The 11,047-nt window shown below is 44.1% G+C and overlaps 1 protein-coding gene across 1 annotated transcript in view; it reads right to left on the bottom strand.

The window, feature by feature from the left end:
- The window catches only part of TAGLN3 (transgelin 3), a 13,398-nt gene extending 3,738 nt beyond the window's left edge, over positions 1 to 9,660 (bottom strand). Inside the window, exons 1-2 of the mRNA XM_007947425.2 lie at positions 9,481 to 9,660; positions 8,159 to 8,333 (exon numbers count right to left, since the gene is read on the bottom strand). Coding sequence (XP_007945616.1) covers positions 8,159 to 8,333; positions 9,481 to 9,660 — 355 coding nt within the window. The remainder of the gene's footprint in view (positions 1 to 8,158; positions 8,334 to 9,480) is intronic.
- Between the last annotated feature and the right edge of the window lie 1,387 nt (positions 9,661 to 11,047).

The raw sequence follows: 11,047 nt of genomic DNA, 5'->3' as shown, positions 1-11,047 counted from the left end.
TATATATATTTTCAACCCCAACTCATTTGACAGGAACAAATTGGAAAGGTTTCCTTAAAAAAGACCCAAGGCAAGAAAATTAGATATCAATTATACACAATCTGAACCGCATGGATTTGATATTAAGTCTCCAAATGTATATGGGTGGGGAAACTAATTCAGGGAGGTTAAGAAACTTGCCCAGAGTCATCCAACAGGTAAATTGGAGCCCAGCTCTAGTTCAGTTCTGTCTGATTATAAAGCCCACTAATAGTCCAGGACCCCTCATCTCCCATGAAATCCAATGCAATCTGGGTGGGGAGGTGTGTTCCTTAGCAGGAGCCAGTGATCAAGAGACAACAAAGAGGTCTATTCTGCTTAAGAGCCACATCTGACAAAATGTGTTGGAAGATAAGACTGAGCTATGGCTTCTTGGACCCTACGGGATCAAGGGTCTCAAACCCAAAAGACTGTAAGTCTTGTTTTTGAGTGTTTTATCTGGAATAATTTATCCAAGTCTCAACACAAATAGGACTGAAGCAATAAAAAGCAGTTGGAGCCTGGAGTCCTCAGGAGGTGCTGGCCAAGTTAATTATTGTTAAGATTCTAAGTACCATTATGACCAGAAATCTGCATTCTATTACCAGTTCATGTCTAGCTTGCTTTCTTGGCATGCCTAGTTTATTTTTGAATAAAGTTTCCTTGTGAAGAATTCCCGGATTCTTGGGTTGATGAAATGGGAAATGGCCTCTTGTTTCAGTCTTACCTCTCTTGTTAATTCAGAACACGAGATCAAGTGCTAGAAGGGGGATCCTGGGAGAAGTTGGGGCAATTAGTGGAGGCTAATTCCTATAATCGAGGTCAACAATTTAAACACCTAAAAGAACTGTGTAGTTAAGCGAGATCTGTGAAGTTGTGCCAGGTATGAAGTAACAAAAGTTAAACTGCTTATATCACAACCAAGTATAATATCTGCCTAGTTGGGATGCCTTCAAAACTGTGCAAGCGTGAAAAATGGCTGAACATAGTCTGCTGTGGAGTAGGGTTACCCAAATTTCTTGGTCTACTTAACAGAGTGACCCAAGAGGATTTCTTTAAAAAATATGGATTTTTTTAGGCCATTTCCCTAAAAAGACTGATTTGATAGGCCTAGAGTGAAGCCTAGGAGTCCTCATTTTGAAAAAGCTCCCTAGGTGATTAATCAGGCAAGTCTGAGAAACGTGGGTCTAACATGATGACTCCCAAATTAGACTGCTCATCAGAATTAAGGCGAGAACCTTAAAAACGTCAGACTCTGGATTAATCTCCTGAGATGATTCTGACGCAACCAGATGGGCAGCCAAGCATTTCCCCAATACTCTGGCATTCAATTTTTTAAAGCATCACAATGTCTGGCACGTGGTAAGTACTAAATATTTGTCAAGCAATAACTCCATCCTTCAGAGATACCTTTCACAAAGTCAGATGGTAAAACTGATCAGGAGAGGGGCTCTGGTCCAAGTTGGGAATGAGCCCAGAGCCCTGGTGGCTTGGAATCTCTCTGCTCCCTGCAAGTCATGCCTGGATCCACGGTGGGATCCCTGGGGGTTTTCAAGGCAGCTTGGAAACCAAGGTCATGGCCATTCTTTCATGACAACAAAGAAGAAACAATTCCTAAGAGAAAGACCAAGTAGGTGTTGGGAATTTTCTTGATACAAGAATAGCAGGCGATACTGCTATCTAAGTAGACTGATCTAAGGAAACCACTGACCATAAGGGAAGTGACACGTTAAAGAGGAGGAGCCAAATTTATACTGACACAGCTCAGAATTCTAATCACAACCTGGACTCTTTAATCAACCCATCATGAGAGGAGGTTAATGTTAAACTTTTAAAAGTAGATTTCCCAGCCTCTTCAGAGTTTCAGATGGCAACGAATACTTTTACTATGATAGAGTATTCCAACGCAATGTTTCCCAAAGTGTAGTCCTGCACCCCAAACTAAACCAAAACCAAACCAAACCCACTGCCTTCGAGACATCCCAAACTACTAAGTTATAATTTCTGGGAGAAAGGCCAGGGGTTCTGTATCCCCCAAAGCCCCCTGGGGTTCTTAATGCCAGTAAAGTTAGTGCTATTACCACAAAGATATTTTAACAAGGATTTTGTTCTCTTAAACTTTTTGTTACTTCCAGAATCTCTTATGCATGTTTTTATAACATAAACGTGAAAAGTAAAGAGAAAAAATGTTAGGAAAAGTCAAACTGAATACGCTCTAATTCTATTTCTGCCTTTAATACTAAAAACCAGTGTTTAAGTCAAAACTGTTCATTTCAGTGCTATTGGTGGTATTTAGTATCAGTCTTGATTTATCGTAACTCTTGGAGTAGTACTATCTTTTTTCCATTTTCTTGAGACTTATGGAGAAGATAAACAGTAGATGAAGGAAACATGCCTTATTTTCCTGAATAATAACTTCAGCATAGTCCTCAACCCTCCATTCAAGGTAGATAGAATATTTCTATTATCAAGAGAGAAATGTCAGAGGGTAATCTGAGCTCTCTCTGTGGGTTTTATAAATTTTGTTTGTTTGTTTGTTTTGCCTGATGAAGGAGAAAGTTTGTAGGACAATGGTGAGCAAACTGGGGTTCCCAGATCAGCAGAATCAGCACCACTGGGAACTGGTTAGAAATGTGAATTTCTGGGCCCCAGCAAAAACCTAATACCTCAGAAACCCTGGGCCTCCCCAACCCCCGCAATCTGTGTTTTAACAAGCTCTTCAGGTGATTCTGAGGCATTCAAGATTGATAACCACTGCTGGAAGAGAAACCCACTAAATAAAATCACCATCAAAGAAGGCTATTTGGGTAGAAAAGAAAGCATCAAGCAGCAGGCATTGTGATATCTAAAGTGACTATCTATACCTAATAATCTCCCCAAATATCTCTCAAACTGAGTGAATGTCTGCTTTACTCTCGCTGTTGAGGAATGACACATATAGTGACACCTCCCTCGAGAATCTATTTGAATTTTCCAATCACTCCATCCTCAAAGTAAACTTCACCTCTTTAACTTCCAGCTATCGAGGAGAGGGGTAGCAGGGAGGTATGACAAAACTGTATGTTGATGCTGCTCATCATAGGATTACTGAGAAGAGTGATTTGATTTGATTAATCTCTGAGTCCTGTCTGCTCTGACATTCTAGAATTCTAAGTGTCTAATGCTCACCTCATGGTTATGAAAAAGAACCAAAAAGATCAGTTGCTGAAGAACTTCTAATAGAGAGATAGATGGCAAGGTTGACTAGGTATCTATTAGCCAGGCATCGGGTTAGTCATTTTGCACATTTAATCCTCATAGTTTGGAAAGAAGGTTGGGCAATCTACTTCCGTAGTGACATTGCATCAGAAACCCAAGGAGGGGTCACTATGAGTCGGGTCCGACTCGATGGCACATAACAACAAACAACAACCCTCATAGTCAAGAATCCTATGAGGGAGGCTCTAGATCTGTTTGCAAAGGAGAGTGAGGCTGTGAGAAGCTAAGTAACTTAAACACACAGCTTCATGTGTGTTTCATGTGAGCTTCAAGAGTTTTAGCTCATCTGCCTGACTCTCAAACTCATGGTCTTTCCACTATACCCAAACCCCCTGGGTCTATAATTGGTAAAACAGCATATTACAGTGAAAGGCATCAAGAAGACCATGAGCACTAAGGAAAAAAATTCAATATGGTGGCCCATAAAGCTGGTCCTCCTTATAGAAGAATGGCAAATATTGTGAAGGTACCACAGATGACAGCAAGGACAAAGGCCATCCAGGCAACTTTATCAGCTCCTACAAGAGATTGGGCAATCTACTTCTATAGTGATACCACCTCGGAAACCCAAGGAGGGGCCGCTATGAGTTGGATCTGACTTGACGGCAGTGAGTTTGGTTTTCTTGGGTTTCTGACATGAGGCCATTAATAAAGTCTGTTATTTCAAGACAGAATACAAGGACCTTTCCTACTTTGTTCTTCTTTTCCTTATTTTCCATCAGTCTTAAAAAGGATAGGCCAATGATGATAACAATTTTTACAGTGCCAGCATTTATCAAACTCTACTATTGCCGGGCACCATGCTAAGCATTTTAAATGTATTATCTCATTTACTTCTCACCTTGCAAAATAGGTACTATTTTATCTCCTTGCAAAATCAACCTTGCAAAATAGGTACTATTTTATCTCTATTTTATAGTTGAGAAAATCAAGGTTTGGAGAAGCTAATTGGTAAGTGGAGAGCAGATGTTTGAACCACTCAGGTGTCTGACTCTAGAGCCCAAAGTTTACTCTTAGGTATAATACTGTCTAATAAACTTGCTTTGCAGTCTTTATGTCTAGATACTTGGTAGACCAGAGCTCTCTCTCTCTCTCTCTCTCTCTCTCTCTCACATACACACATACATACTCTTCCTTTTCTTGCTCCCTGCATTTTTCCTTCTCCCTCCTTCTCCACAGAAAATATGCTGAAGTCTTACCTAGGGTGAAGCAGTGTTCTCTCCTCTGAGTCACAGACACCAGAGATGGTCCCACCCTTTCAGGGGGTGCACGGCAGATCTGAAAGTTACCTGCCAGGCCATTAACCTGTTCTCATCCAAAAGGAAGACTTCCCCAGTCCCCCACCATTCTTCTAAGCTGCTCCCACTTCTTCCCTATTACTGAAAAGAACCAGTCATCTCAGTTACCTCCCAGGGCAAACTTCATTAGCATGATCTATAAAGTCCCCATGGTTGGGTTGTTTTTTGGACCATTCAGCCTTGGGTTCTTTTTTAAAGCTCTGCATCTTTTCTTCTGATTGCTCCAGAATCTGTCCCAAACAGTTCACCTTGCATCTAAAATGGCTTTCAGGTTAGTGGGTCTATCTTGAGGTCCTGTCTATCTGAATGAAAAATGCTTGGATGAGAAGACATTTGGCAAGCCTGGGCTTCTACAGCTTTATAGTTCTGTGTCATTAGAGCAGCACAGGAGCGACTGGGCAGCTGTGGGCAAGCCAAGCCCTGTTTAGGAAGAAGATGCAGAACAAGGAAGATGAGGTCCAGGGCATTGACTAGAGAGCCTGAGAGCTGTAAAGCACGAAAAGCCTGTGACAGAGGAAGAAAAGTACCTGGGAAGAGGGCTGGAGCCACAGCAACCACAACCACAGTGGATGGAATCAGGAATAAATGAGAGGAAACTGAAATATGAGGACAGCACAATACCCACAGCTAGGGGGTAGGATAGTAAGAGAATGTGGAGTTAAGCTAACAGCTCTGTCCAATTGCTCTGTATACAAACATGTTCACCCTCACATGCATACAGACACATAAGCACATGCCAATCCTGCCCTGCAGTATCCCTTGACTCCTGCTAATTACCCTAAAACTCATGAGTGACCACCTAGTACTTGCAGAAAAGACCCTGGCTTTGCTCACTCAGGCCATCCTGCTGTGCTGTGGCTCTCACAGCTGGTCTTGCTCAAGGCCAACCCTCAGCCCCTCACTTCTCTTCTCTGCTCAGAGCAACCCACTTAAAGTTGCTCTTTTTAAGTCCCTGTCCTTTCTCACCTCATACTCCACTATATGATAACCAGTTCTGGCTTGAGCTTCAGACAGTGATAATGGGGGCAGGTGTATCAAGTATCCCCTCCAGATCTTATAATGATTTCCCCAAATGTCCCACGTGTCCTCTGGTTTCACTCTTTGGAGGGAGCCAGTCAGGCCCTGGGACTTCTCAGGGTCATTGGAAACTCCTAAGCAATCCCTTCCCTATTGTCAATTCTTTCCACTATTACCACAGCCTAGCCCATGACCTATCTATAGCTCTTCCTTCTGCCTGTCACCCATAATATTCATGGAGTGGATCCTTCCTTATTTCCTTTACCATTCTATCTTTCTCTTCCTTGGGGATGAGATCCCTCAGTATCTTCCTTGTTCCTTTTTGCTGGGATCATTATTCTCTCTGGTATCCACCCATGCACTACCCTCTCTCTTGTTAACCCAGTCATATGTCTTAGTCTTCTTCTTCCCTTAAGCAAGAACTAGTACTCAGGACCTGGGCAACTTGTGTACCCCTCCATCTATTCTCTTTGACAGAGACCATGGCTCCCTACACCCCACACCCCCATGCTGCAAGCACCTCCTGGGTATAAAGTAGCCTTGCAAAAAGAAAAAAGGCAAATAAAACATCCTCAGTAAAGGTGGGAAACTTCCTTCAAGATCCCCACCTTCCTGCTCCCTCCTCTGCCCACATACTTCCTGTACTCCTTGGGTCACACCAGGTCCCCTTCCATTCACACTAACCCCACAGTGCAGAGGCTCAATCCTTCTGCCCCACAAAGCCCTGAATCATTCTTCCCCTCCTCCTCTTCATCCTAGTCAGCTAGTCACTGCTATGAGTCACAGCATGTTCATGGGGTAAGTGAAGGAAACTAAGCCCCTGGCCACAGAAGAGCATGGTAGACTAGTGAAGCCTTTGTTGATTGGTATCTGAGAGTCTGGATTCCAGTTCCAACTCTGCTAATCACTAGCTGTTTGATGTGCACAAATAACTATGGACAAGCTTCAGTTGCATCCTCTATGAATAGATAAATTAATAACACCTCATAGGATTGTTAGGAGAATTGAATGACATGATGCTGTAAAAACACATGTACAATGCCTTCTTCCAGTTGCAGTTGAGTTGATTTTGACTCTTAATAACCCCACGTGTGTCAGAATAGAATTTTGCTCCATAGGGTTCTCAATGCCTAGCATTATAGGAAAATGCAATGCACAGTAACTCTCTTATTCTCTGGGGAAAATCATCATAGTTTTGACTTAGGAGGCAGAGACTAAATCTTGACTGTGACATTTCATTGTTATTTTGAGCCAAGAGTCCATGAAGTCCAAGGGCCTGGCCTGAAGTTTTGGATATCTAGGTTTTGAATTATTGGCACAACACAAGGCAAGCTTGTTGGCATTTGGGATTTGCACCACCCATCTATGAAGGAAACATGAAATGCCAGATTTTGACATGACACAGAAGGATGTGAGGATTAAGGAGGCAATTGTCACTTTGCAAGTTGTTTAACAGGATTGTCCTCTGCTAGAAATCTTTTTCAACCTTCATATGAACCCATTAAACCATTTCAACTCATAGTGACCCTATAAGGATGGAGTAGAACTGCCCATAGGTTTCTGAGGTGATAAATCCTTACAGAAAGAGACTGCCTCATCTTTCTCCCGAAGATCTGCTAGTGGGCTTGAACCATCGACCTGTTGGTCAGCAGCCAAATGTTTTAATCACTTTAGTTATTCTCACTCTCAAAAGAGCCATTTGGGTCACCACTCTGGGGACCCTATTGGTTCCACTGATGACAGCCAGTGACAATGGGCATGTGAGAGTCAATCTGACAGCCCTGCTTGGACTGGTCTTGATTTCTCCATGATTCGGGCAGGCCTAACCGAGAACACAATTGCATGGATGAACATTTGGGGTAAAGTGACACTAGGCACTGTGACCACAGGTCCCAAATTCTCCATTCACATTATTTTTCCCCAGTAACAGTGGATTGTTAACTATGTCTAGAAACATCTTTTGATTTTTATACCTTTATAAGATTTTGTGATCAAACCAATTCATAAATCTGAAAATTATGTCAGGCTATCTAACCATAATATGTATGTGGAAGGTATAGTTACTAAGTTCCTGGATAATGGTTTAATAAGAGGTTGGGGTGTTATTAACTTCTCAAATTGAGTGACAAAAAGCACTGGCAGCTTTGTCTCAAGCCCTGCTGCTGGTGAGTCAGATGATTTTGCCCCCTACCTCCCTTCTCTTCTAGTAGCTGTGATATCTTCTGGAATATGCTGTGGGAGGAGCAAGAGGAGTAAAAGACATCCCTATAACCATTTTAGCTTCCTCTTGGTTGAGGCTTCTGCTTCTGTGTTTGAGTGCTGAAATCCCTGTGTGTCCTAGACTGTGTGTTCCGTTCCTTTATAGGGGAGAGCGTCTTGTAATAGAGTATTTCTAAGGGGGAGGCTAACAGTGCCCGGGGCTGACAGCTGAGAACACTCCCCTCACGCCACCCCACACACAGCCGCAGCACAGGGAAGGACACCCGCCTGAGAGCAAGCTTCACAAAGAGGTGGAACAGAGAGGAGGGGGAAGAAAAAACAATCTCAGCCGCAAGCTGGCTGTTTACCTTCCCATAGATCCACTGTCTGAAAAATGTCCGTGGTCCTGACTCCGTAGATCTCCGCTGCTTTTAGGAACTGGGAGATTTGCTCCATCTGCTTAAAAGCCATCTTTGACTCTGAGATCTTTGGGATGGGTTCTTGTCCTGGTGGATATAAACTGTTTATCAGTTTACATAGGACCTGAAGAGGGAGAAGGGGGGAAGACAGAATCAGTGTGGCCCTTTGTATTTGCAGGTCACTCATTCAAAATGAGTCCACCCCGTACACTCAATTCCCTGGGTTTGGGCTGGAACAAGTCTTGGGCTCCAAGAAGACATGGGCTCCAAGCTAGGCACCCAAACCCTGAAAACCTGGATGACCACATTTCCAAGGCTGTGGTAGACCACAGTGTGTCCTGCAGCTGGAAGCCGCCTTCCCTTCTTGCCCCTTCCTTTCATCTTCTGGGTGAGGGAAAGAATGTTTACCGATAGGGAGGGAATGATGTGGAGTGGAGGCGGACATGATTACAGACTTTGTGGAGTGTGGGGAGTTAGTGGCTCCTGGGGGTGGGGTGGGGTGTCAAATGATAAGAATCTAATATCATTTTTTCTATCAAAGGCAGATGAGAATGAGGCTTCCATCACTCATCGCATACGTGCTAATGGTGTGTGAAAAAAAAAAAAAACTGGACTGAGTACCCTCATGCAGGTACTTATAACCACGTCCTGAGCAACCAAATAGAGAGTGGGGTAGCAGTTATGTAACAGTAAATCACAGCCTGTGGGAAATGATGGGCTTGTTTGAATCAGCAAAGCCTGCGTTCCCCCAACCCCCTAAACACACACAATCATCTGGTCAGAAAATCAGTTATTAAATAAGGACTCTCTTTAGTTCTTGGGAACACATTCATTCAACAAACAGACATTGAGCACCCAGAGTTCCAGGAGGGATCAAAAGGTGGCTAGTCCCACAACACTTCCTTTGTTTTGCCATCTACCCAACTCAAACCCCTAGGGGAAGTTACCCCCAGGAGATGGGGAACCAAGAAGGTTGAAAAGATCAAAGAGAAACAGCTACCTCCAGTCTCATTAGGAAAAGCAAAAGGGTACTGAATTTGACAACTCACAAGGAAGCTGCTATGTATGGGATGGATGGAGAATCCTCTAACTAGCTAGGGAATTGCGCAGGGAGCCCAAATGCTCCAAACCTGAAGAAATAAAGGCATTCCCATCCTTCGAGACACAGAGTGTGGCAGCAGCAGCATCTCACCCAGCCATGCGCTAAAACAAAGGCCCCTGGAAATTTCCTTGCCCGCTACTCCAGCAACAAAGATCGCTACTGTCCTTACCGTCCCGTCCATTAACCATTTCTGAAAGTGGGCCCTGCCGGGGGGCGGATGCTCTATGTCCTCGGCGCATTGCAGGATGATCCAGTCCACCAGCTTGTTCTCCAGGTCCGCGTCATACTTCTGCTCGATCTTCTCCTGCACCTCTCGGCTTAGACCATAGCTCGGGCCCCTGTTAGCCATCTCTGGAAGAGAAGAGAGGACACGCGCGGCATCCACACAATAGCACCGCCGCCGCCCCCCGGGGTCCCTCTAAGCTGGGATGGGGCTGGGTGATGATGGCCTGGCCCAGCAGCAGCGAAGCGGGCAGAAAGCCGGGCGTGGTTTAAATCAAGGAGCCGAGGAAGCCAATGGGGTTTCACCTACAAACGGGAAAGAAAAACGCAACCAAGCGCCAGTGACTCTAGAATGAAAGAATAAAGCCCCAGCAGGCCCAGGGGGCTAGAAACCCCCGCTTGGTCCTGCCTTCCCAAGAGAGGAGATGATGTAGGAAGACTCACAATCAAGCCTGAACCTGGAGCAGTAAGGGTATCGGCGGTGGTCCTTTCTTCCCCCTTCTCAGTAGCACTTTGTAAAGGCAGGAGGAACCATACGATCAGAAAGCCCCTGTAATTAACAGGCAGAGAGGAGGGCTGCCTTGACGTTCAGCTGCTGATGTTGCATCATGCGTTGAAGAACCGGACACTGATTTGATTTTCTCAGGGCTGAGGAGGGTCAAACCAAGGCTGTTGCTAAGAGCAGTCCAAAAAGCCAGCCTCCCTTTTGTCAGTCAAGCCCTACCGCCTCCCTCTGGCTTCCAGCTTCTCCCCCAGCTGCACAATTCTTTCCCCTCCTCTGGGGAGACAGGCCAATTTTCTACAAGGCCAGCATGCAGCGCACAATGGGATACCGGCCTCTGGGAGGGCCCATTCTTCCAACTGTCCATCTGTCAGGGGTAGTCAAATCACTTCCCTCTGTCCTGAGATAATAATTGTTCAGGGCAGCAGAGTAGGAGCTGAGAGTTGCAGTCATTGATTTGTTCAGCTCTCAGCTTTGAGATTTCACTCTGAAACTACCATACTTGTGGGAAATTGTTGTACCTCAGTTTAATTTACGCAAGGAGTGTAGGTTTTGAATGTTATTTTAACCATAAGACACTAAGTGTTATAAATTAAGCAGCACAATGTACTAAGAATTCTTTCAGGGAAAGGTTTTGATAAAGAGGGTAAAGATTTCAACTCTTTAATTACAATTAAGGCTCATTAAGGCACACTGACATAGTGTGAGTGGTACTTGAATGTTTGGCATAGGAACACACAAGACAAGAGACCGTAAGCCACTTGAGGGTAGAGATTGATTCTCATTGGTGTTATGTAAGGCTCTCGGTACTTTTCATGATGAAACTCAAATATTTGTTCTTTGGCTCATTTCTTCTCAATGGCATGGGTTTTTTGTTTGTTTCAGTTCTTCATTCAGTAAAACTTATTGAGTAGCAGGACATGGGGAGAGGGAAAAAATATATATACCTCTTGTTTCTAGGAGGGATTGAGGAATTGACTCAGGCATGTTAGAGAAAGCCACTCTAGTATGT

The sequence above is a fragment of the Orycteropus afer genome, unplaced genomic scaffold (genome assembly GCF_000298275.1).
Source record: "Orycteropus afer afer isolate SDZICR_OR568_19922 unplaced genomic scaffold, OryAfe1.0 scaffold00184, whole genome shotgun sequence".
Taxonomy (NCBI): domain Eukaryota; kingdom Metazoa; phylum Chordata; class Mammalia; order Tubulidentata; family Orycteropodidae; genus Orycteropus; species Orycteropus afer.
The sequence above is the reverse complement of the archived record's forward strand: the minus strand, read 5'-3'. Positions and strand labels throughout refer to the sequence as shown.